Raw genomic sequence first — 27,385 nt, forward strand, 5'->3', positions numbered from 1 at the left:
CTGTTTGGCTTCAAAACATTTCAGCTTTTAATTGCTGTGAGTAAAACCAGTATCCATAATTAATTTGATCCAATAGTTTTGCGCTGATCTCAAAGCAGTTGTTTGGGACATTAATGGCCAGCAAGGGATTGTGTAATATTATTTGTTACAGCACATTAGGGCCACGATGGGATTACTGGGTTGGGGTTTATGAAGTGCCAGCAGCAATTTATGTATCGCTTTTAATTATATCAACATCCATAGTTTTTGTTGAGGCTGCATTCACACCTGAGCGTATTGTTTTCGGGGGGTTTTATTTATTTATTTAAGCTTTTTCAAAGCGTTTTCAAAGCGTTTTTGACGTGTATTACAAGTGTTTTTGTTTTGCCAATTTAACCACTTAAGGACCACCCCATGTACATATACGTCCACAATATGGCACGTACAGGCACATGGGCGTATAGGTACGTCCTCGCCTATTAGCGGGTGGGGGGTCCGATCGGGACCCCCCCCGCTACATGCGGAGGTCGGGTCCGCTCGGGGAGCGATCCGGGACCACGGCGCGGCTATTTGTTTATAGCCGCTCCGTCGCGATCGCTCCCCGGAGCTGAAGAACGAGGAGAGCCGTGTGTAAACACGGCTTCCCCGTCCTTCACTATGGCGGCGCATCGATCGCGTCATTCCCTTTATAGGGAAGACACGATCGATGACGTCATTCCTACAGCCACACCCCCAAACAGTTGTAAACACATACTAGGTGCACCCTAACTCCTACAGCGCCACCTGTGGTTAACTCCCAAACTGCAACTGTCATTTTCACAATAAAGAATGCAATTTAAATGCATTTTTTGCTGTGAAAATGACAATGGTCCCAAAAATGTGTCAAAATTGTCCGAAGTGTCCGCCATAATGTCGCAGTCACGAAAAAAATTGCTGATCGCCGCCATTAGTAGTAAAAAAAAATAAAAAATAAAAATGCAATAAAACTATCCCCTATTTTGTAAACACTATAAATTTTGCGCAAACCAATCGATAAACGCTTATTGCGATTTTTTTTACTAAAAATAGGTAGAAGAATACGTATCGGCCTAAACTGAGGAAAAAAAATGTTTTTATATATGTTTTTGGGGGATATTTATTACAGCAAAAAGTAAAAAATATTGCTTTTTTTTCAAAATTGTCGCTCTATTTTTGTTTATAGCGCAAAAACTAAAAACCGCAGATGTGATCAAATACCACCAAAAGAAAGCTCTATTTGTGGGGAAAAAAGGACGCCAATTTTGTTTGGGAGCCACGTCGCACGACCGCGCAATTGTCTGTTAAAGCGTCGCAGTCCCGAACTGTAAAAACACCTTGGGTCTTTAGGCTGCATATTGGTCCGGGGCTTAAGTGGTTAAAGCAGAAGTAAAACGGTTTAATTTCTGGCACGTACCAGAAATGTAACACTCCCATTGGTTGTGCTCTCAACCAAGCTGTCAAATCATCCAATGGCTGGTGTCTAAAGTGATCACATGTGCAGCACCATGGCAGTTGCAGATTAATCAGAGGCTAAAATGGCAGCTTCCTTGGCTGAAAGCGATAGGGGGGGGGGGGGGGTTATTTCCACTTTAAGCATTAGGGGGAGGAGAGGGAGAGGAAATTAGGGGTGGAAAGATGCTATTGATGCGCTTGCGGGACGTTACGAAAAGTTTGGGGCTGGTTAGGAGTGCTGTATTAAGCACTCCCAAAACGCCATGCCCTTTGGAATAAATGGGCATCGCTTCTGAAGCACCTGAAAAGTGATTCAGAAGCGCCGCTGCAGCACTGATCCAAGCTGCAGCTGTTCCCACACCGAGGACTAGGCTATTAAAAACAGCAGCTCACTGGAAAGCTGAGCTGTGGAGGGGGTGGCAGCAGTTGCCTCAGGCTCTCAGTGGTGTGCTGAGAGGCAGAGCCAGCTACCGGTCCAGGCATGTGGGTGGATCCCGACTGTACTGGCTGAGTGACCTAATTTAGGGTCACAGGAGTGCAGGATGAAGTTCTCGTCTGTGATCCAAAGGAAAAGTAGGATCAAAAGAGCTCTGGCCCTTCTTCTTTTTAAAAGATAATCAGGGTGTTACATGCTACAAATGCAGCACCGACCCCCGCCCAAGTCCTCCTTTTTGACAGCGAGCGGAGGATTCCCCCCGACCGCTTTCACAATCTAAAAAAACGCACCGGTGCCCGGCCACATTTATTCATTTACCTTTGCATTTCCACATCGGCAAACGCACCCTTGCGTAGGCTTAAAGTTGAAGTACAACCTGGCTCAGCCTTTCAGCAAGCTGCTAAGAGCCTCAGCTGGCCGCTCCCACCACAGTCCAGCGCTTAAGCGCAGGGGGCTGAGCAGAGAGCCATTGATTGGCAGTCACCAGCTCTCTGCCCATAGAGCTGTGAGAACCGAGCGATTGGCGATGTTTGATCGTTCGGTTCTCAGTCCTAGAGCTGGCGGGGGACAGATGCATCGGACTGATGCTGCATCCACCTAGGTAAGAATGATATTGGGGGGGGAAAGAAACTGATTCCCATATTTCTTTTAAGTTTGCCTGTTTGAGCGAGGCCTTACAGCATACTGGACTCTTTGTCCTTCTACATTCACATTTTTGTATTATTGTTCTTTTTATGTTTCCATGGACTAATTTATTAACACTCTGATATATGCATGAGTTCTGCGGGCAAACTTATGATAATGCTGTTTTTTCTAGTTCCCGTTTTTTATTTTTTTTTATTTACATTTTTTAATTGTATGTGTACTATCATAAGTTAGTTCTAATTGACTATAGTGCTTATTATGAGTATACTTTTTATGGTTCATGTAAGTTGCTGCAAGTTACTTGCTTGATTATAGTTTAATAAAAAAGCAACACAGTTCTGAAACTGGAATACCAAACTGCTTCCTGAGCTTTGCTAGATTTTACTTTTATCCAGATAGCAGCTTAGAATCCCTCACCCGCACTGTAACATCAGATTTGTGGTGCACTGAAGGAAGACGGCATACTGCAGCTACAATGCAGCTTACCTTGAGTGCAGTAAAGGATGTCCTTGAAAGTATGCCTTTCTCTATTCTGAAAACAACTTTAAATTGCAGGCTTCCTTTACCTGCTGTTTTAGAGGGACACTTAAAAATCATCTTATCTATCTTTTTGAAAATGTCAAGTGTGTGTGTGTTTTGTGTTTTTTTATTTTTATTTTTTTGAGTGAATTTTACCATATGCTTTTAAAAACAGACTTTACAATAAAATTCAAGGTCTGTCTAACATATATTTGGCCCCCGTGATCCTCAAAAGAAAAAAAAAACGTAGAGGGGGGAACAAATTTGTAAATATACTTGTCTGTAGCACCTTAATGAGAGTGGTGTTGTCTTTCTTTCCGGCGAGATTTCAGAGAATGCTGAGATTTGAAGTGCTCGCCATTTCCTACCTACATCCTCCTTGGGATGTGTGATGTCGCCCCCTGAAGGTAAGTCTGTGTACTAATGTCTTCCTGAGATATTTATGCCACACATCCCAAGGAGGCTGCAGGTTGGTAAATACTGAAGTATTGTGATACTTTGCAACTGTATACTGCGGATAATATCTATTTAGGTGCAAAATCTTTGGTACATACCAACCTGCAGCTTCCAAGAATGTGCGACTTGAAAATTCAAGGAGACTGCTGGTGGCTGATGGTACATTGCCATCGTCTCGGAGGGAAGAGAAGAAGTGGGAGGGTGGAGGGGCAATAATAAACTGTCTACAATTCACAAACCAGGAAATTTTTATCAGTTGTGTATATGAGAGGTGGGTGCATGAGAAAATTACAGCAAATGATTAAAAGTCTACTTTAAGTGGACCTTGCATTTTACTGCGAGGCCTGCTTTAAATGATATCTAATTACATAATGGGACTTGTCATGTATGTTTGTTTTTCTCTTTTAGGTGAAGTGGAAAGGAAAAGATCTGTTTGATTTGGTATGTCGAACTTTAGGCCTTCGCGAAACTTGGTTTTTTGGTCTTCAGTATACTATTAAAGACACCGTAGCATCGCTTAAAATGGATAAAAAGGTAACGGTCTACTGCAAACTGTTTGTCCACATTTTAGTGGCATTACCTTTTACACATCAAATTAATTCCCTACAGGTTCTGGATCATGATGTCCCAAAAGACGAGCCTGTGACGTTCCACTTTTTAGCCAAATTTTACCCTGAAAACGTAGAGGAAGAACTTGTACAGGAGATTACACAGCATCTCTTCTTTCTGCAGGTAAGGTCCTATCTATTCCGTTCTTTCTTGCAGCTGTAAGGGGTTTCCACAGCAAACAGGCTGGGTGTTGCTTGTTGGGTTTAAAGCTGAACTCCCTTAATACGCCCTTAAAAATCTGTCCCCATTCACTCCAGTGTGACATCCCGAGGGGCTTTAAAAAAAGTCCTGCTAGCCGCATCTTTGGAGCGGAGAAGGAGCGATGTGTTTACCGCTGCTGCCCATTGAAATCAATGGGACAGCGCGTCAATACCCCCGCAATGCGCTGCTTCAGCAGCGCATTGTGGGCGGTTTTAACCCTTTCTCGGCCGCTAGCGGGGGGTAAATTGTCTCGCTAGCGGCCGAAATGCGCCGCAAATCCGCTCATAGCATCGGCGGTAAAAATAGCGGTGTTTTACCGCCGACGCTATGGGCGGCACAGTGTGAAAGGGCTCTTAACTGCAGCTCATGGAACGGTGAACCAGCTCCATAGGAAAGGATGGGATTTCTACTTGACGTGCATATTTGTGTAGCAAAATGTTTTGCTCTATGAAAACAGGCAAGTGTAACTAGGCCCTAAAGTTGGGATTCAGTTTCTAACAGCTTACAGAAGCTGGTGTTATTTTACATCAGAAGGCTACTAGACTGCTAAGATTCTACTTCCATAGGGAAAATATTAAAGCGGAACTTCACTCCAAACCTGGATGACTAAGAGTTATCTTAAACTCAGCAGTTCCAAAACAGAACTTCTTATGTTTCACGCCAGCCGAAAGAGTCAACTGGCAACAACCTGGACACCGCCGCCCATTCTGGGCCAAAGCATCTCCCCTAGCTCCAAAGTCAAAAGTCTAGGAGTCATTTTTGACACCTTCATGACAATGGACGCACAAATAGGGTCAGTAGTCAGCGGATCGCACCATTTGTTGCGCCTACTACGCAGACTTATTCCATTTATCCCCAAAGAAGACGTAGCAGTCGTGGTGGGAACAATCGTGAATTCCAGACTGGACTATGCAAATGCCCTTTACCTCGGGCTCCCAAAGTACCAAATCGCTCGTCTGCAAGTCGTACAGAATACGGCCGCCAGACTGGTGACTGGGAAAAGGACATGGGAATCAATCTCACCTTCGCTGAGAACCCTTCACTGGTTGCCAGTAAAAGACAGAATTGTATTTAAAGCACTCTGCCTGACACATAAGTGCATCCATGGGAAGGCGCCGCAATATCTTTGCGACAAGATAGAACCTCACAATTCTAATCGCGTTCTGCGATCCACTGACCAAAATCTGGTCAAGGTGCCAAAAACCAAATACAAGTCCAAAGGAGAAAGAAGGTTTGCTTTTCAAGGTCCGAGACTATGGAACGCTTTACCAACCAGCGTTCGGTTGGAGGAAAACCACCTGACTTTCAGAAGACAGATTAAAACTCTGCTCTTTTGATGTCATGAGACACGAAACATCAAGCGCCCAGAGGCGATTCAGTTCGCATGTGCCGCGCTATATAAGTTTTTCATTCATTCATTCATTCATTCATTAGCAGGTATTGCAGAGTATGGGGGGGTATTGCAGAGTATTGCGCAGGGAGGGATGGCTGGATCTGTGACTGCATTTGTCACAGATCCAGCCACAGCAGCTGCTGCTGCTTCCGCTCTCCCCCCTCTCCTCTCACACTGTACCGATCGGTACAGAGAGGAGAGGGAGGAACCGGCGTCATGACATGAGGCCGGTTTGTTTATAAGTGATCGCTCCGTCATTTGACGGAGCGATCACGTGGTAAACGGCCGCTATCAGCGGCAATTTACCGCGATCTGTGATGCTCACAGATGATTCCGGGAGCGTGCCCCAGGGGGCACGCGAGTGAAGGATTCTGGGAGGACGTCCCAGGGACGTCCTCCCAGAATAACTCCACCGTGCTGTAGACGTCTTTTGTCTATGGCGCGGTGGGAAAGTGGTTAACTTATTAAAGTTGTCCTTTCTGGATTCAAATGGTGATGAAGGCATAGTATTGTGCCACAATGTTTGAACTATTGTAGCCTCTAGTAGCTTGCTGTACAGTATTTGTATTATTGACTTTATTGAACGTTTAATCTTTTTCTGTACTATTGAACAGGTTAAAAAGCAAATATTGGAAGAGAAAATCTATTGCCCTCCAGAAGCATCTGTGCTGTTGGCTTCATATGCAGTGCAAGCAAAGGTGGGTTTTCTTCATTTTGCCAGACTCAAATGTATCTATGATGTTTTTTTTTCTTTAGCGCGGCTCCAATAAAAAAAAAGGGGAAAAAAAAAGGTTGCCGGTGCGTACCTCCCTTTACACTTGGCACAATTAAATCCTCATTTACAAACCTCAGATGCATGCTTACCTGGAACTTACAGGCACAGCCTGCAGGGAGCCTTGGCATGGTTTTGCTTTATTCATTCCAGGATTTCTTCCCTGCTGCCACATTTATATTTTGACTATAAGATACAGAAGTGTGTTCACATCGCTATGCCTACTTCCTCAACCAACAGGAAGCTGGTCCAAAGATACATTTTCAAAGCCTGGCATCCAATCCTAGGATGAGTTTGTGATAGGCATGTAAGGAATTATGTATGTATACAGGAAAATTTGTGTTTTGGGAGCACAATGAACTAATTTAGAAATGTTTTATTTCATTTTCATTGTTGATTAGTCAACAATGGAAAATTGTCATATTGGTGCCATCTCTTCACTGATTTTCTAGTAGAATATTGCTTTGCCTGGATAGTCAAGATAATTATCGGAAATGTATGTGCCCATTGTGAATTTAACATTTACATCAAATGTTAATCTGGACTGACATACTCTGCAGAAAGAGGTTACTTCGTCTAATTGGTAAACTTCTTCATGTCTCCGTGGTCTTTTCTTGTTAGCAGTTTTTCTTTTAATATTTTGAAAATGAGTAAGGCAACAAATTATTATTATTATTTTTTTATTTTTTTTGTATTACACCTTGTTTGTCCATTGTATGATGGCATTCATGTTCAGTTTACTCAGTAAGCAGAGCTTCAGCACATTTTAGTTAGCTTTTTGTTGTACTTAAACGAGTTGTAAAGGTAGAATTTTTTTTTTTATCTTAATTCTTTCTTGGCATTAAGATGAAACGCCTTCTGTGTGTAGCAGCCCTCCCAGCAACACCTAATACTTGAGCCCCATCTCTGTACAGCGATGTCCACGAGTCCCTCGGCCGTCTGACTCTTCCTCTTGATTGGCTGAGACACAGCAGTGCGCCATTGGCTTGTGCTGCTGTCAATTAAAGTCAGTTAGCCAATCGGGAGAAAGAGTGGGCAGGGCCGAAAGTCAGCTCCATGTCTAAATGGACACACGGAGCTGCAGTTCGGCTTGGGTGCCCCCATAGAAAACACTCAACAGAAGGGAGGGGTCTGGGGCAGAAAAGATGGACCAGAGAAGAGGAGGATCTAGGCTACCCTGTGCCAACCTATTACACAGAGCAGGTAAGTATAACATGTTTGTTATTGTAAAAACAAAAAACAAACAAGACTTTACAATCGCTTTAAAAAGTAGTATGGCCAAAGCTTTTTTTTTGTCCATACTTATCTTCAGGGTCACAGAAATGCACTTATTTGTGCAATCCTGTGACCCAGATTCAGCCACCAGCGGGCTAAAGCCACCCAGATGCCCGACTGAAAGCCAGCTCAGCCTTTCTGCATGCCACGGGGAGCCCGAGCCAGCCGCTCCCACCCTTCTCCAAAGCCTGGCACCACAGTGAGCCCTGGAGGGGCAGAGCAGAGTGGTGACTGACAATTGCTGCACTCTTCTCAATGAAGCTCTGGAATTGAGTTTTTAGCGATCATGTAATCTCTCAGTCTTAGCGCCACACCTATGCTGCAGCCATAAAAGTGTGTATGTGTGTTTTTTTTTTTTTTTTATTATTATTTTTATAATCCACACTTCTCTTTTTAATTGAGAGCATTTTCTTGAAACAAGCAGTTTAAAAACAGTCTATTTACAATACACACTTGCATGAGTTGAGTTGATTTCTTACGTAAAGTTTACTGTTTATTGCCTCTCTTTAGTATGGAGATTATGATGCGTCTGTACACAAACGTGGGTTCTTGGCAGAAGAGGAGCTACTTCCCAAGAGAGTAAGTTAATTTACATATTTTAGATATGTTTAGACAAGTTAAAAATCAAGAATGTCTTCTTCACAGTATTGCCTGCATAATTGGTCCACTGTTTTGACAGTTGCAGTGAATTTATTGCAGCCAGTCTGATTAAAACTATCCTTTTCCTGTTCTTTCCATTAAAGTCATAGCATGCACTTCACTAATATAATACCACCATTGTAATAATACAAACAATAGTTCTATTTGACAATTCAATAATAGCTAACCTAGAAAATCCTTTCATGTTGTGAGTACTGCCTGTCTATTGGCCATCTGTTTCCACAAGTTTCTGCATGGCTTGCACACAGCAAAAAACAAAAATGCTAAAAAAGCACACCTCAAGTAAAAAGTATAAATTATTTATTTAACAAAGATTTTAAAAACAACAATTGATACAGAAAAGAAACCACATTACATAAATGTCAACATATGAATCAATATTACATTTTTGTCATAGACTTTTCCATGAGATCTGATTATGTCATACAGAAGACTGTCAGTAGTCTTGAATGTCTGTGCCAGATCTCGACACGTTTCTTTATCGTTACATCACGGGACACAGAGCGACATTCATTACTATATGGGTTATATGGAGTACCTTCAGGTGATGAACACTGGCAATCTCAAACAGGAAATGCCCCTCCCTATATAACCCCCTCCCATAGGAGGAGTACCTCAGTTTTTACGCCAGTGTCTTAGGTGTTGGTCATGGTTTAGCTTGCCTCCGCATCCTTGGGATTAGGTGAGCTAACCGGTTCTGTCCAAAGGCCTCAGCGCTAAAGTGGTCAGTAACCGGACCCCAAACCCTTGGGGTATAGCCCATAATGCTTTTCTTTTTAGAGAGCTGGACCCTGGGCCCAGAACTTAGAAACCTTTGGGTGCCTAATGTTTCTGTTGCCAGAGTGCTATATGGGCCCAGGACAGTGGATCCTTCATAGGAACCCAGGGCCTGAAGGTCTAGACATCCCCACGGAGATGGGGGAAGATTGGGCCTCTTGCTTGGCAAAGTCCTGCGGCATGGAGCAGGTAAGTGAGGGGAAAACTTGCGGAACTTGGTTCTTAGCAGGTTTTTTCTGGGGGGTCACAGGGGACATGCCTAAAGTTATGCGCTGCATCTGGCAAACTAGTCACATATCTTAATGATAGGATGGCTCTATGTGTATTTTTTCCCCATAAGAAGTGACCTCCCTTGTAGTGTTGGAAAAGCATTTGAGTAGGGCCTGTGTAATATAAAATGTATGTGTGTGTCAGAGAGCTATGCTTACCTGCAAGCCTCCAGGCGATGCTCCATCAGTCTTCCTCCTCAGAGCCTGCTAAGCAGGCAAAACGCTGACCTCCTCGTGGTTCCAGCTGGAGCAGAGAGGCTCCCTTCCCCCCAACCCCCCCCCCTATCGGCGGGCGCGCGCGCGTTCACGTGTTATAGGCGCAATTCGCGCCGTTTAGCTGAGGGGGGAAGGGCAGGTCAGTGGTTTAAGGAAGGGGCGGCCCTTTCTTTTTCGTTCCAAACAGCATTCGATACATTGGAACTGGGGAGGACAGACCAGAGCGGCAGCACGGGGCGCCGAGGACACACAGTGGCCAAAAAGAATATTGCAGTCTTCAGAAGACTGTTTTCAAGCCTAGAAATAGGCTGTTTCTTTCCATCTCATAGTTTTTCTTGCAATACTACTCAGGGGGACAGAATGATTTTTCTTTCCTGGATTTGAAAAAAAAAAAAAAAAAGAAAAAAAAAAAAAAAAAAAGGTCATCTAGGGGAGAGGAAGCATTTTTTATCCCCCAAACAGGTGTTTGGGCAATTAACTTTTATAGTTCCAAGTACCAATAGGTAGCAGGTGTACCTCGGTATTGTACCATGGCATCCGGGTCAGAGGGTACAAGAGGTGGGGATTCCCCCAGAGAGTCTGAGGTCTCGGACAAAGCTATGCCGCTGCTTTCCCCTCAGGGAGCCTTGGGGCCATCGGGATCTGGGGCTGGAGCTGGCGCGGGTCAGTCCAACCCTAAGATGGTCACGGACGAGGTATTACTCACCTCTTTAAGAGAGATGGAGAAAAGAATGGGAAAAATGATAGCCACAGCTATGCGGGGCAGTAAACGGATTAGATCTCCGTCGCCCGAGCGTGGACCCTCAGAAGAGGAGGTCCTTTCCTCAGGGGAATTGGACGATCTCTTGGACAAGGACCAAGTAGGTTCAGGGATCGAAGATCCGGATACAGAGGAGTCTGGAGCAGTCTCCCAAGGGGAGGGCTGGTGGATTCAAGCCTTAACGGACTTGGTCCATAATGCATTCAACTTGCCAGTACCAGATCTCCAGGTATCAACGGTTTCAGCTTTGGGCTCACTGAGGGCGCCTCAAAGCAATGCAGTGTTTCCGATCCACCCTCTATTAGAGGGAGTTTTGTTCCAAGATTGGAACAAGCCAGATAAAATCTTCTTACCACCTAAAAGATTCTCTGCCCTATATCCTATGGAAGATAAATTTTCCAAGAAATGGGCTACTCCTGCAGTGGACGCAGCCATCTCATGTGTTAACAAGTCGTTAACATGCCCTGTAGAAAACATACAGGTATTCAAGGATCCAGTTGAAAACGCTTGGAAGCACTACTTAAGAACTCCTTCACTACGGCAGGGGCAGTAGTACAGCCAGCGGTGGCTGCGATTGGGGTTGCTCAAGCATTATCGGATCAAGTTAAGCAGATGCTTAAACTTATTCCTGCCCAGCAGGCAGAAGAATTTTCGGATGTCCCTAGGGCCATATGTTTTACAGTAGACGCAATTAAGGATTCTATCCAGCAAGCGTCACGTTTATCGTTATCCCTTATCCATATGAGAAGACTCTTATGGTTAAAGAGCTGGGAGGCCGAGCCCCCATGCAAGAAGCTCCTGGTAGGGTTTCCCTTCTATGGAGGACGACTCTTCGGAGAAGACCTAGATAAATACATTCAGACCATTTCAAACGGCAAAAGTACTCTCTTGCCAACTAAGAAGAAGTTTCAGGGGCCTGCGTTTAAACGACAGTACTCCCCTGGGCAGGGGCCCTCTAATGCCAAACAGTATCGACGGCCTCCTGCGAAAGCAAACTTCGGCTTCAACAGCAAGTCTCAAGGACAGGCTAGAGGCAGAAAGCAGTGGTTTCGCAAACCAGCAAAACCAGCCCCCAAGCCCTTATGAAGGGGCGCCCCCACCCACGAAGGTGGGGGGAAGGCTGCGACTCTTTTCAGAGGTTTGGGAAGCCAGCATTCCCGACGAGTGGGTACGGTCTTCCGTGGCCACGGGCTACAAATTAGATTTCCTAAAGTTTCCTCCTCCTCATTTCCAGGAGTCGAGGATTCCAAACGATCCGGAGAAAGGAGCCGCATTAATGTCGGCATTAAATCATCTACTTTCCCAGGAAGTAATAGTAGAGGTACCAGTCCTGGAACAGGGACTAGGTTTCTACTCCAACCTATTTATCATCCCGAAGTCCAATGGAGATGTCAGGCCAATTTTGGACCTAAAGATGGTAAATGCATACCTAAAGATCCGCTCATTTCGGATGGAATCCGTGCGGTCAGCAGCTGCCACACTCCAAAAGGACGACTTCATGGCGTCCATAGACATAAAGGATGCCTACCTTCATGTTCCAATTTATCAGCCACATCAAAAATATCTACGCTTCATGGTGGCTTCGCGTCACTTCCAATTCGTGGCGCTTCCCTTCGGGTTGGCTACGGCCCCCCGGGTGTTCACGAAGGTCCTAGCTCCAATCCTAGCCAAACTAAGGATCCAAGGGGTCACGATCCTAGCATACCTGGACGACCTCCTAGTCATAGATCACTCGTCTCCCGGCTTGGAGCGAGCAGTGGCCCTCACGGTCCAATACCTCGAGAAGTTCGGCTGGGTCCTAAATCGAGAAAAGTCAGCTTTCCTGCCCACAAGGCAGTTGGAATATCTCGGCATGAGATTAGACACAGAACAACAAAGAGTGTTTCTACCTCTGAGGAAGGTCAAAGCCATCAAGGAATTAATCCTACTGGTTCTAAGCAAGAAGGAACCGACTATTCGCCTATGTATGAGGTTACTAGGCAAGATGGTGGCCACATTCGAGGCGGTACCATACGCCCAGAGTCACACTCGCATCCTGCAGGCAGCCATCCTGTCAGCATGGAGCAGAAGGCCACAGGCCTTGGATATCCCGTTGCCACTCTCATCAAGAGTCCGACAAAGTCTGTGTTGGTGGTTAGACCCTCAGAACCTACTGAAGGGGAGATCTTTCAGCCCAGTGGCTTGGAAGATAGTGACCACAGACGCCAGCCTGACAGGCTGGGGAGCAATTTTGGATGGTTGCACTCGCCAAGGTACTTGGGCAAAGCTAGAGGAGCAGTTGCCCATCAACATCTTGGAGCTCAGAGCTGCTCGACTAGCCCTCAGGGCTTGGACGTCAAAATTGCAGGGGTTCCCGGTGAGAATTCAATCAGACAATGCCACGGCTGTGGCATACATAAATCACCAAGGGGGAACCAGGAGTCAAGCCGCTCAGAGAGAGGTGAGCTTGATTCTCCTATGGGCAGAGGCTCATGTGCCCTGCGTATCGGCAATATTCATTCCCGGAGTGGACAACTTTCAGGCGGATTTCTTAAGCCGCCAGACTCTATGGCCGGGGGAATGGTCTCTGCATCCACAAATCTTTCAAGCACTCTGCCAAAGATGGGGAGTGCCGGACGTGGATGTCATGGCATCGAGACTCAACAAGAAGCTAGACAGGTTCATGTCCCGCTCAAGGGATCCGATGGCCTGCGGAACCGATGCGCTGGTTTGCCCTTGGCATCAGTTCAAACTTCTTTATGCGTTTCCCCCGCTTCAGTTACTACCCCGCCTGCTGCGCAGGATCAGGGTGGAGCACATACCAGTCATCCTGGTAGCTCCAGCATGGCCCAGAAGGGCATGGTACTCACTAATCTTAAGGATGGTAGTGGGAGACCCTTGGACTCTTCCTCTACGGCCAGACCTGCTATCGCAAGGTCCGATCCTCCACCCTGCCTTACGGCATCTAAATTTGACGGCCTGGAAGCTGAATCCCTGATTCTCAGGGGTAGAGGTCTGTCTCAGAAAGTAATCCCTACCCTAATCAGAGCCAGGAAACCGGTCTCTAGGGTGATTTATCACAGGGTCTGGAAGGCCTATGTAGGTTGGTGTGAGTCCAAGCTATGGCTTCCTCGCAAATTCACCATTGATAGAGTTTTAAGTTTTCTCCAGCTAGGAGTGGATAAAGGATTGGCATTAAGCACAATCAAGGGACAGATTTCTGCTCTGTCAGTGTGGTTTCAGCGGCCGCTGGCCACCCACTCGCTGGTTAAGACCTTCCTTCAAGGGGTCTTACGTATTAAACCTCCAGTTAAATCCCTGCTTTGCCCGTGGGATTTAAACCTTGTTCTGTCAAGTTTACAGAAACAACCGTTTGAGCCGTTGGCTGAAATTCCTTTGGTTTTACTGACAAGGAAGTTAGTATTTTTGGTCGCCATAGTTTCCGCAAGAAGAGTATCGGAACTGGCGGCCTTATCCTGTAAGGAACCATATCTTATTTTTCATAAGGACAGGGTCGTTCTCCGCCCTCATCCTTCCTTCCTACCGAAGGTTATATCCAGTTTTCATTTGAACCAGGATTTGGTATTACCATCCTTCTTCCCTAAACCTACTTCCAGAAAGGAAGGGTTGCTGCATACCTTGGATATCGTCAGGGCCATGAAGGCCTATCTTAAAGCTACAAAGAAGATCCGGAAAACAGATGTGCTGTTCATATTACCGGATGGGCCCAAGAAGGGGCAGGCAGCTGCAAAGTCCACCATTTCTAGGTGGATTAAGCAATTAATCACTCAGGCCTACGGCTTGAAAGGGTTGCCTCCTCCAGTATCATTAAAGGCTCATTCTACTAGGGCCATGGGCGCCTCCTGGGCAGCACACCACCAGATCTCTATGGCTCAGGTTTGCAAGGCGGCAACCTGGTCTTCTGTCCACACGTTTACAAAATTCTACCAGTTGGACGTAAGAAGGAATTCTGATACAGCCTTTGGGCAGGCAGTGCTGCAGGCTGCAGTTTGAGACCCTCGGATTCCGGGGGCTCCTCTTTTTTGAGTTAAATTTAAAATTTAAGATTATTTTTCTCAACTAAGTTGGATTTATTATGATTTGAGTATTCTCTAAATTAAATCCTTTTGTCTTGGAGATGTTCTCCCTCCCCTCATTGTAAGCATTGCTTTGGGACATCCCATATAGTAATGAATGTCGCTCTGTGTCCCGTGATGTAACGATAAAGAAAAAGAGATTTTTAATACAGCTTACCTGTAAAATCTTTTTCTTGGAGTACATCACGGGACACAGAGCTCCCACCCCTCTTATGGGGACCATTTTGGGAGACATACTGCTTGCTACAAAACTGAGGTACTCCTCCTATGGGAGGGGGTTATATAGGGAGGGGCATTTCCTGTTTGAGATTGCCAGTGTCCATCACCTGAAAGGTACTCCATATAACCCATATAGTAATGAATGTCGCTCTGTGTCCCGTGATGTACTCCAAGAAAAAGATTTTACAGGTAAGCTGTATTAAAAATCTCTTTTTTGCGAGTGGAGTTTTGCTTCTTCGGAAGAAGCACGGCTCCTGGGGGTGAGATCAGCTTTGTGTCATGGGTGGCAGTGCATGCATTTATTCCTACTTAAAGTTTATTACATTTTTTTTTTTTTTTTTTTTTTAATCTTTCTTAAAAGTATAGGGTATCATGCCCATTTGTTTATATACTCATTTATACACACTTTTTTGATTTTTTTAAAAAGAGTGATTGATACCAGCTAATAGACCAGGAGCTTTCCATCATCTGCCTCTATCTGTGCTTCTGCCGAAGAAGCAAGACTCCTCTTTCAAAACGCGTCGAGACCTAGCACAGTCATCCTAGACTACTGACAGTCATCTGCATGACATAATCAGATCTCATGGAAAGGTCTATGACAAAAATGCAATATTGATTTATATGTTGACGTTTAGTATGTGGTTTCTTTTCTGTATCAATTGTTTTTAAATTTTGTTAAATAATTTATACTTTTTACTTGAGGTGTGCTTTTAAAAGTCCCAAGGGCATTTTTTTTGTGTGTGCATACTATTGCACCTTCACCCATATTGGGCTAGCTCGACTTCCTCTTTTTCTGCATGGCTTCTCCACTGCTTCATGTGGTTTACTTTTGATTTGTAAGGACTACATATTCTATATTACATTTCTGCCTGCAAGCATGTGGGACTTTTCCTGTACAGACTGTGCCTACTGAAACTCCTCTTTAGCAGCTCTGGGCACACAGCAGTGCCGTTTCACAGAGCATTGTGAACATGTCACTGAATTAAAGGACATAAATGTGTGAGATTTTCAGAAATTCATTAAAACTAAATTCAGGATCACTCTATTAATAGACTAGAAATAATGGAAATTGAATGTAGAAATTAGTATATTTTGACCATAGATACACTTTAAGGACTTGATTGCTGTGAAGCGACATGGGCTATGGCTGCATTCACACTTGAGCGTATGGTTTAGGTGCATTTTTCCTGCATTTTTTTTTTGCAGCAATTTTGCACAGGTCAAAAGGTCACAAATGTAAAAAGCAGAAAAATGCCTGTAATCTGCCCAAAAAGAAGCTCATGTACTTTTTTGAGCTTCAGGCATTTTACTTCAGGCGACAGAACGCTCAGATTTGAACAGGGGCCAATTAAATCGATGCGATTTTGCTTGTTGGGCGTCTTTGAACTTTTAAAATTTAGCGTTTTACAAGATGAAAATGCTCATGTGTGGATGCAGCCTAAGATTGTTGTGCTGTTATGCCCGGATTAAAAATACCTCTTTCAAAGTGATCGTCCGATAATCTGATCGTTCGTACACACCTTTCGGGAGCAGATCACAGCCGTTGATGCAAAATTATCGGACGGGACAAACGCTAGCAATTTTAGTTTTAATCAGTACGATATTCATCCAAAAAAAAAAAATCGAAAGACCATGCATACTTGGAAACCAAAGCATACATTACAGTACAATACAACACTTTTACAACACTTCTGTAGTTGTATTATGTCGTACAAGAATTTAGTAATTTTGTCCGATCATCCGTCCGATATTCTCATCATCTGTATAGGCTTTAGATGTATTGGGAACTCCCCCCTCCCCATGTAAATTTGGCTCGGATGGGAATTTTTGTATTGCACATTTAACTCCACTAGTGATTTTATTAACTTTTCAGTCAGTTTTCCATTTTTTGTACGCTCATATTTGAGTGTTTTTACCTAAAATTTATTTCTTACTTGGAGATTTTTGTATAGGCTTGCTCTCCCATATATTTGTAATCCTGTTAAATGTAGACATTTTGCTGATAATCCACTAGTGAGAGGGAAGCTTGGTAACTATAATGACTGTCTAACTACTTAATAACAGCTGAGTTAAGATAGCTATGCATTGTTTTCAGTGAGTTGGACAACTTGCATTTTGAGAAATGAAGCAGAACCTGCCTATATAATGAGCAAATATGGCTGCCCTGTTGTAATTATAGAATCGCATACTATATGCCTGAACAAATTTTTTTTTTAGAACACAATTTTGTTAGGATTATGTACATTAGGATTATTTTCTACCTACCTTTTAGCTTATATTACTGAAAAAGACCATTATTTTCACAAAAGAGCAACATTTTCAAGGTAACATGTTTTGCATACAATAGCTTATAAAATACATTTTATAAAAAATTATGTACAAATATGTAATAAATAAATCGTGAGATAGAGAGGGCAAAGGATTTTTTGAAACCAGACTGGCACAGTGTTTTTTTTTTTTTCTAATACAACTCACTGCTTCCTATAAACTCTGAGGAAAGCTACTGCCAGTTTGTCTCCGCTTGTCTCCTGTATGGGATATTTCATTTTGCTTTAAATGTTGTTATTAGTAGCTCTCCAAATGCATATAAATTAGTTTTTTGGAGTGAATCAGTCCTTTTTAATCTATAATTTTAATAGAGGGCCTTTCAATTGATTAAGGACGTTCTTAAAACTCAGTTCATTTAGAATATTGTAACCTTGTGTGCTTGACTAGCCATGGGGTGTCCCGTCCATCAGGCGTTTTTATTATTACCATATACAATATGTCAGCAATAATATGAGCAGTGTAACTCTAATTCAGGTTCTGGTCCCACTTTCTTCCTCATCCTTGCAGAAACCTTTTAAAGTAAGAGGAGACAATAGAGTGCTCATCTAGTTCAAGCTTCAGATGGCCTCATTGGAGCTAGTAGAAAGCTATAAGCAGCTCCAGGGGGGTTTTCAGTTGCGTTTCACTGTTTTTTTTTCCCCCCTCCCTATTTCAGGTAATTAACCTGTATCAGATGACTCCAGAAATGTGGGAGGAGAGGATCACTGCCTGGTATGCCGAGCATCGTGGACGAACCAGGTAAGATACCATCTTGGTTTCAGTACTTTCGTAGATTTTACTGTACATGGATTGCATAGAAAATGTGAATTGCACATGGGAATCTTTTTTTTTTTTTTTTTTTTAACTTAAAGCGGAAGTAAACCCATCGATTTGATAGTTTAAAAAAGCAGTTAAAGGGGAGTTCCAGGCGTTTTTAACATTTATTAAAAGTTAGCTGCTGGCTTTTAGTAAACATGCACTCACCTGCTCCACAGTCCAGCGACGCGCCGGCCGGAGCTCCACTCCTCTCCCCCCTCTTCCGACCGTCGTCCTCATTGTTAGTGTGGGCACTCGGCCGTGACAGCTTTCGGCTTCACGGCTGGGCACTCACTGCGCATGCGCGAGCGGCGCTGCGCACTGTGACTGGTCAGGGGATCGCCTGGGAACCTGTCACGTGTCCCAGGCGATCGCCTACAGGGAGGAGCCGCCAAAAGGCGATATGACGTATCGCCTTAGTGGCCCCTGGGCGGAAGGAGGAAGTGGGACAGGATGTCCCACTCCTCCTGAAGCCCCCCCCCCCAAAAAAAATGTACATGCCAAAAGTGGCATGTAAGGGGGTGAGGAGTGGATTAAGCAAAAGTTCAATTTTTGGGCATGCCGGAAATGCTAGCTGTCAATTTGCTTGTGCTCTTAACCAAACTGTCAAACCATCCAATGGCTGGTTTCAAAATCACATGTGCAGCATCATGGCAGTTGCAGATTAAACAGAGGCCAAGATGGCAGCTTCCTTGGCTAAAAACAATAGGAGGGTTTACTTCCACTTTAATACCACTATTAATTTTTCCTTTCTGAGTATTTGAAGGACATTTCGGTACAAAGCAGGTCATCTCTTGTTTGCACATTTGTTCACATTCTTCCTGTTTGAATAATACTAAATGCTAGTCTTTTTTATTGGTCTCCTTTTCACATGAATGGTACCGATCAAAACAAAGTACAGTTTACAATAATTCAGAGTATTACTTTGTCAATCTAGACACAGAAACATGGATACAGTCTACAATAAGCAGAAAATATACATAAATTCTATGCAGGTATATTGCTTTACCCGATATTCAAGTTTTTATTCAAGTTTTTAATTATAGGGATGGGGGAGAGCCCAACCCCAGTACTGATGAGTAAAAGTTGTCTCAAGATGCTATATCCACTGGATATTAAGGGTGGGGCTAGTCCCCTTGAGGGAAAAGTGGTAATCACGTAGAAGTTCCTCTTCTTTCACATTAAATATGTACTCTGTGTAAGAAGGTCCTTATCCAGAAAGTAACTGTTGAGTGAATAGTGATCAGCGCAACTTTCTAAATTTAAATAAAGAAATAACTTCAACTGATAGGCTCCATGCACTGGATGCTATTTTTTTTATATAAAAACGCCACTAGCTTTGCAGGGAGTCTTTACAATGTTTTTTTGAAGTAGCGTTTATTAGCGTTTTTCTGCGTTTTGCGGTTTTTAGCAGTCTTTCCCACCGAAAAACGGCACTTTGAGCTCAAATTTCTTGCGTTCAGAAAAAAGCCCATAATCTCCAATGCTCATTAACGCTAAAAAACTTCCATGTGTGCATGGACACATAGGCTAACATAAAGTACAGTTTATGGGCTTTAAAAAAAAAAAAAACGCCAATAAACTGCAGTTTATGAGCTCTAGTGTGCATGGAGCCATAATGATAGATAAGCAAAGAGCACAATATCAAAATAATGTGAACAACTAATGATTATGCTGTGCAAAAAGTCCTTCCCAATAATGTGTTAAAAACGATGTGTCAAATGTTTCTTCTGTATTAGGTCTTCATAATACTTGTAAACTTAATGCTCTTACCTCAATGAGGAATATAGTCAGCCTTATCGATCTCCTAAGGTCAGGACGATTCTCCAACTCTTAGGCCCCATACACACGAGAGGATTTATCCGCGGATACGGTCCAGAGGACCGTATCCGCGGATAAATCCTCTCGAGGATTTGCGCGTATTTCCATGCGATGGAGTGTACTCGCCATCGAATCGAAATCCGCGCCGAAATCCTCTGGCGATGACGTGTCGCGCCGTCGCCGCGATTATGACGCGGCGACGTCCGCGACGCTGTCATATAAGGAATTCCACGCATGCGTCGAATCATTACGACGCATGCGGGGGATCCCTTCGGACGGATGGATCCGGTGAGTCTGTACAGACCAGCGGATCCATCCGTTGGGATGGATTCCAGCGGATAGATTTGATAGCATCTCATCAAATATTTATCCGCTGGAAATCCATCCCAGGGGATAAATATCCGCGGAAACAAATCTGCTGGAGTTTTTCAGCGGATGGATTCTATCGTGTGTATGGGGCCTTAATCTCTCAAGGAAAATTTGGTTCCTGATATTGCTGAATCCAGTTGAGGGTTTCCAATGGTGATGGCAACTTTCAAGCTCACAATCTCACATGGTGGTTTCACGTTTTCCAATATTATATAGGAATAAAGAAAAGACCTCCCATAGAGTAAAAACGTATTATACAAACAAGATTTATTAAAGGCCAAATGGGCTCTTGCATTAAAAAGGGTATTAAAAGCATAAAAGTGCAAGCAGTGCGTTGTAAACAGCGTTTGGACGCCTCTTGCATCACTTCCAGTTTGTTCGGTTCGTCCAGACGAAGTCACATGGCGTAATGTAATGCGTAGGGCGTGGGTATACAAGAGCGTGCTGAATTAAAGTGGAAGTAAATCCTACTATCATTTTCAGCCAAGGAAGCTGCCATCTTAGCCTCTGTTTAATCTTCAGCTGCCATGATGCTGCACATGTGATCCTTTGACACCAGCCATTGGATGGTTTACCAATTTAGTTGAGAACGCAGCCAAAGTGACAGTTGGCATTCCCAGCATGCTGGTAATGCAAAAGTTTTTTTTAAACTTTTAAATCAATGGGTTTACTTCCGTTTTTAGCTAAGGCCACTTTCACACTGAGGTGCTGGCCGCGTTGATGATAAAGCGCCACTAGTTTTAGCAGCACTTTACAGCTGTTTTAGCTGCGCATTTTGGCGGCTAGCAGGGTACTTTTAACACCCACTAGCGTCTGAAAAAGGGTTTGCATGCGCTTCGGCAGCGGTGCCCATTGATTTCAATGGCAGGGGCGGTTTAGGAGCAGTGTATACACCACTACTGCACCGCCCCCAAAGAAGTTGCTTGCAGGTCTATTTTTCCTGTCCTGCAAGCTAACCGCTGCAGAAGAGGCAGTTTACAGGTGCTTTTCAGACGCTATTTTTTTAGCGCTTAAACGCCTGTAAAATGCCTTGTGTGAAAGTAGCCTTAGTGAATAATGACTGACTTTTTGTAGAAATTTAGAGGGAATGTGGTGGTGTTAAAGAGGAGTTCCAACCACCTGTGGGAGAAAAAAAAGTCAGCAGCTACAAAAACTGTAGCTGCTGACTTTTTAATAACAGCCACTTGCCTGTCCCACGATCCAGCGGTGTGCTCACCCCAGTCTGGTCTCACCTGCTGTCTTCGGTCCCTGGCAGGGGCATCTTCACTATGGGTACCCGGCTGTGATGGCCTGGGACCTGTCGGTATTCTAGAAGGACCGCAAGGGGGAGGAAGGAGAACTTTCGTTCTGAGCGCCACATCGTTCGGAACGGAAGTGGGAAGCAGTTGCCTGTCAAAATCTGGTACCTGCTCCTCAAAAGTGCAAGATGAGCAGAGGGCGAGTCCTTAAAGCGTAACTTCCCCTTTTGGGTGTAGCTCTGCTTTAAGGAGAAAGTCTGCAGGCTCTTTGGGCATAGAACGCTCAGGTTAATTTTTTAACTGGAGTACTTGAGTCCATAAGGACTAAAGTGCAATAGACCAATAGATATGAGGTAAATGACCTGACCCAGTCTGACATTGCAAGCAGGAGTCGGGTACTGAGGGTTAAATGGAGTGTAAGAGTGAGGGGGTACAATACCACCTTGTCACTGGCTAGTAGCCAGATTCTTGGTACTTTTTACTGATTAATGACCGAGAATTAAGGCTTGAGAATTTTGGATCTAGCTGCAGGGGATAGAGTAGTTTGTACTGTAGGTCCCTTTCCCAGTGGTCCAGAAGTCGTAGCAGAGATTCTGAGGTTTTTGTTAATAGCATTTTTGTATGACATAGTGTATGTTGCAATGGGCCCTCTCCCTGACACTCCCTCTCAAATTGGTTTGGGCAGCATTTGGAAGTTTTCTGCTTGAAATAAGCAGGTGTAGGAACCTCAAAGGTCTCAATGTAAAATCTGGATAGTGTAGCATGAAATCTGTTATTACCCAGTTTGCCATAAAAATGTAATATGGTGCATGAGTCTAGTTGCCAATAAACACAGAACACTGGAAAATGGTTTCATACAAACATGAGAAAAATACACCTAACATGACCGAATATATGTTAGTCATGGGAAAATGACGGCAAGAAATTGTCAACAATATTGGCATCTTAAGAACATTGTGGGCACGATTACATGAAAACTCTGTAGGAAGAATCCCAGGGGTAAGAAGAGGGGGATTGAAGCAAACGTTGGAGAAGACTGTACGAGAAATCATAGGCCAAAGCATGGCAGACATGGCGCTGTTTAAAATGATACCTTTTATCTTTTGATCTATGTTGTACATCATAGTATATCATGTTTGCTGCGTGCATGTTTTGAGACCCAGACAAACCTATGAAAGTGATTGTAAAGTCTTGTGTTTTTTTTAGTTAAAAATAACAAACATGTTATAGCTTGCCTGCTTTGAACAGTAGTTTTACACAGAGCAGCCCAGATTCTCCTCTTCTCTGGTACTCCTTTGGCTTCCTGACCCCTCCCTCCTGTTAAGTGCCCCCCACAGCAAGCTGCTTGCTATGGGGGCACCCCAGTGGAGCCACTGCTCCCTGTGTCCATTCGGACACTGAGCCTCGGCCCCGCCCCATTTCTCTCTTCATTGGCTGATTGACTTTGACAGCAGCGGGAGCCAATAGCACAGTGCTGCTGTCTAAGCCAATGAGGGGGGAGTCCCAGGCAGCCAAGACACTCCTGCAACATCGGTGGACCTCTACGGACCTCAGGTAAGTATTAGAGGGGCTGCTGCACACTGAGTGCCTTTTATCTTAATGCATAGGATGCATTAAAGGGGTTGTAGAGGTAAAGCCTTCTGTGTGCAGCAACCCCCCTCAGCCATTTTAATACTTACCTAAGCCCCCTTTCTATCCAGCGATGTCCACAGCTGCCTCATCTGTCTGGGACTCCCCTCCTCATTGGCCGAGACACAGCAGTGGCGCCATTGGCTCCTGCTGCTGCCAATCAAAGTCCGTTCTCCAATGAGGAGAGGGGGTGGGGCCAAACTGAAGCTCTGTGTCTGAATGGACACAGGGAGCTGCAGCTCGGCTTCGGTGTCCCTATAGCAAGCTGCTCCCTGAGGGTGACTTAAAGGGAGGGAAGGGCAAGGAGAGCCAAAGAGGGACCTGAGAAGAGGAGGATCTGGGCTGCCCTGTGCACAACCAACTGCACAGAGCAGGTAACATATTTGTTATTTTTGTTGAAAAAAAAAAAATGAGACTACAATCACTAAAATTAAAAAACGGTCTGCCTTTACAATTACTTTAAAGATGCATTGAACGTTTTTAAAATAAGTTGGTGGGATTTGTATAGGGATCATTTGAAGGAGATACACGATGCCGAGCAGTAGATTTTGTTTAAGTTGCATTTTTCCATCCAGGAAAATGTTTGTGATGCTAAAGTCATCAGTTCACTTGTAAATGCAGTGAGGTTAAGAGGGAAATGTTTGGAAACAAAATACTTAGGGGTAGATCCACAAAGAAAGTACGCCGGCGTATCTATTGATACGCAGGCGTAATTTCAAAATTCCTGCGTCGTATCTTTGTTTTGAATCCTCAAAACAAGATACAACGGCATCTGGGTTAGATCCGACAGATGTACGTCTTCGTACGCCTTCGGATCTTAGATGCAATTTTTCGACGTCCGCTAGGTGGCGTTCCCGTCGTAATCCGCGTCGAGTATGCAAATTAACCATTTCCGACGATCCACGAACGTACGAGCGGCCGACGCATTTTTTTACGTCGTTTCCGTTCGGCTTTTTCTGGCGTATAGTTAAAGCTGCTATCTGGTGGTGTACACAATGTTAAGTATGGCCGTCGTTCCCGCGTATAATTTTGAAAATTTTACGTCGTTTGCGTAAGTCGTCCGTGAATTTGAATTCCGCACCCTTACGCCGCGAGAGATCCACTACGCCGCCGTAACTTACGGCGCAAATTCTTTCAGGATTCAAAGAAAAGAAAAGCAAGTTACAGCGGCGTAGCGTATCTCACATACGCTGCACCCACGCAGATGTATGTGGATCTGCCCCCTAATGTAGATAGACAACTATCTGAAAGAGAAGCTTATCTGTTATCTGTGATCCAATGTTGTTGGTAAAGTCAATTTTAGGGCCTCAAATATTTGATATTATGAAAATTATCTAATTCCACTTATGCAATAAACCCCGCCAGTGGATTAGGAATAGTAATGTCGGGTTTACTTGGAAAACAATTCACATCTAGACCAATAAGGGAAGCCAATGAAACCCCCCCCCCCTTTTTATTTTCTATTTTATTTCTTTCCCGTCTATTTTTAATCCTATGTTCTAGTTTTATGCGGTTACCAGTAAAAGATAGTTTTAAAATAATCGAACGGATTTCAAAATAGGGGTAATCGTGATCAATACTGAAGTAAAAAAAAAAATGCTTTCTTTTAGGTTGCATACAGACTGGTAGTAAAGGAGGTAAATTTGACTCCTAAAAATTTGGTTGCATGTAATGTACTTGGTTGAATCTCTCGGCATGCTTGCTTTTGGGCAGGGCTGCATCTCAGTGTTAGGCTGTAGTCACCACCTGTATACTACATTGCTCCTCAAACCCCCCCCCCCTTTCCAACACACACACTTACTTCCTGCCAGGAAAGAGTTGGACGTGGGCGGAAGACTGCTGTAATAACATGGTTGCTGTTGGGCAACATTGCTTGTGTAAATCAGGATACACATACCTATCTTCCTTCGCAGTGGGAAGGATTGATACCTAAATAAGGACATGGGTTATCCTAATGCAGTATCATACTTTTTGCCTGAGGTTTCCTTCCTTGTGTTTTTTTTTTTTTTAATCTGAGAACAAAAAAATATATAGAAGCATAGAAAGGCACATACCACTACATCATATTTAAAGTGGAACTACACTGCAACTGAGCACCACAATACAGAAAAGTATTTTTTAATATTCAATGTAAACTCATCCACCCACCTATTTATGTCTCCTCCATAGATGTTTTGCTGAGAAATCACTTTCAAAAACGCCCCTTAGCAATTCTATGTTCATTTTGAATAAGGGCAGATGATTCATGTAGCAATTACTTGTTGGAATCCATCTGCCCTTAGCTCAGACATGCAGACAGGAGGGTGTGCTTAGCTGAGAAAACCCAAAGTCTCCTGGGAAGAGTTGAACCGAACACCCCCCCGGGTTTGGTTTGTGCCAGAGCTTTTGTACATCACAAAAGTTTGGGCCCGAACCTTATTGAAGTCTATGGGACCTGAATTAGAAAAATCAAGCCCCCATTTTGAAGGCTTATATGCAAGTTATTGGCCATAAAGGCTATGGGGTGCCGAGTACTGCCCTGGGGGACATGTATCGATGCAAAAATTGTTTTTTAAAAATATTGTTTTTACAGGAACAGAGATTTTAATGATGCTTAGTGAAAGTTGAAAAAAATATTTTAAATATAGTGCCTGGGGGGGTTCCCCTAGTCTGCCTGTGCCACATCTGTACAGTGTATAGCACCTGCTGCAGCAAAACTGACATTTTATAAAGAGGAAAAAAAAAAGACATTTAAATGTGTCCCTCCTGAACAATACTAGGCCACATACCCTCAACATGGGAGGGGGGGTGCATGTTGATGGAGACAAGGGCCTCTTCCCAACAACCCTGGTATGTAGTTGTCTGCGGGCAGGGGGGCTTATCGAAATCTGGAAGCCCTATTTAATAAGGGGGCCCCCTCTATATATGAATGAGTATGGGCTACATTGTACCCCTGCCCATTCGCCTAAAAAAAGTGTAAAAATTAAAATAAAGACAGGAGGCAGTTTTTTGAAAATTCCTTTATTAAAAAAACAATGTCCCTTAATATAGATCCATCATTCATCACAACGCCCATTGGACCCCAAAAAAACAAACACTCTGCCCATGACAAAGGCTAACCACCAAATACCTGCTCTGCCGTTTGACAGTTCTTATATAGGTAAGGGTTGTTGCCACCTGGTGACGGCCCCCACACCATTTTTTTTTTCTTCCTAATTTCTTTTCTTTTTATTGCCAGAAATGGTGTGTGTTTTTTTTTTTTTTTTCAATTCAGCTGTCAGCGAAAAAGCCCATTGACAGCTGATTGCTCATCCGTTGTTGACGCAGAGGCCAGTTTCTCGGTCCCGCTCCTTAACAACCAGCTATTCACTGTACCCTGGTGGGACAGGGCTTAGAATGCGCTGTACATTCAGCAAACAGGCGCTGTTCAGGCTGAACTTTTGCTAGTCTCGAACTGTTTGCCACACTACTCCTGAGATGTATGACCTAATTTGCCTGGATCTGGAAACCCAGGAAGGAACTGCAAGAAATAAAAGTAAAAAAAATAAAAAAAAATTTAAAGCAAGTAAATATGATCTACTTTTGTATCTATATACTAATGCAAGAAGCACAAGGATTACAAATATTGATGATTGAGAGCTTGAAGTTCCGGCTGAATAAGAACATCCCTGGTGTACATCGCCTAATATTTATTCTCTTGTTTTACAGAGATGAAGCTGAGATGGAATACCTGAAAATAGCACAAGACCTAGAGATGTATGGAGTCAATTATTTCCTCATAAGGGTGAGAATTCAATGGCTCTTGTCATGCATTGTTGCAACCTCTGAATCCATCAGTAACAAAAAAAAGTAAAATGTATGAGTGTGATTGAACAACTAAGGGAATAAAAACGACAGATGTTGCCCAGAAAATAATGGGCTAGATTGAGCATTGAATTACACCGGCGTATCTATACGCCGCACAATTTCAAAGCTGCGCAGGCGTATCTTTTTTCTGTATTCAGAAAGCAAGATACGCCGACATTAGCCTAAGATCCGACTGGCGTAAGTCTCTTACACCGTCGTATCTTAGGGTGCATATTTACGGCGTAGAATATGCAAATGACCTAGATACGCCGATTCACAAATTTTACGTACGCCCGGTGCAATTTAGTTACGTAGTTTACGTTAGGCTTTTTCGGCGTAAGGTTACTCCTGCTATTAGGAGGCACAGCCAATGTTAAGTATTGACGTCGTTCCCGCTTCGAATTTTGAATTTTTTACGTCGTTTGCGTAAGTCGTGTTCGAATAGGGCTAGACGTAATTTACGTTCACGTCGAAAGCAATGACGATTTGCGGCGGAATTTCGAGCATGCGCACTGGGATTCTTTCACGAACGGCGCATGCGCCATTCGTAAAAAACGTAAAGTACGCGGGGTCACCATTAATTTAAATAAAACACGCCCCCCTCATTTGAATTAAGGGCGCTTACGCCGGCGCCATTTACGCTACGCC

General features: G+C 43.8%; 1 protein-coding gene across 2 annotated transcripts in view; it reads left to right on the forward strand.

Annotated features, from left to right (window-relative positions):
- The window catches only part of NF2 (neurofibromin 2), a 158,955-nt gene that overhangs the window by 11,951 nt on the left and 119,619 nt on the right, over positions 1–27,385 (forward strand). For both annotated transcript variants that reach the window (XM_040351958.1, XM_040351957.1), the window contains exons 3-8: positions 3,914–4,039; positions 4,115–4,237; positions 6,323–6,406; positions 8,266–8,334; positions 17,716–17,798; positions 26,600–26,675. In XM_040351958.1, coding sequence (XP_040207892.1) covers positions 3,914–4,039; positions 4,115–4,237; positions 6,323–6,406; positions 8,266–8,334; positions 17,716–17,798; positions 26,600–26,675 — 561 coding nt within the window. The remainder of the gene's footprint in view (positions 1–3,913; positions 4,040–4,114; positions 4,238–6,322; positions 6,407–8,265; positions 8,335–17,715; positions 17,799–26,599; positions 26,676–27,385) is intronic.

This window comes from Rana temporaria, chromosome 1 (genome assembly GCF_905171775.1).
Source record: "Rana temporaria chromosome 1, aRanTem1.1, whole genome shotgun sequence".
NCBI lineage: Eukaryota > Metazoa > Chordata > Amphibia > Anura > Ranidae > Rana > Rana temporaria.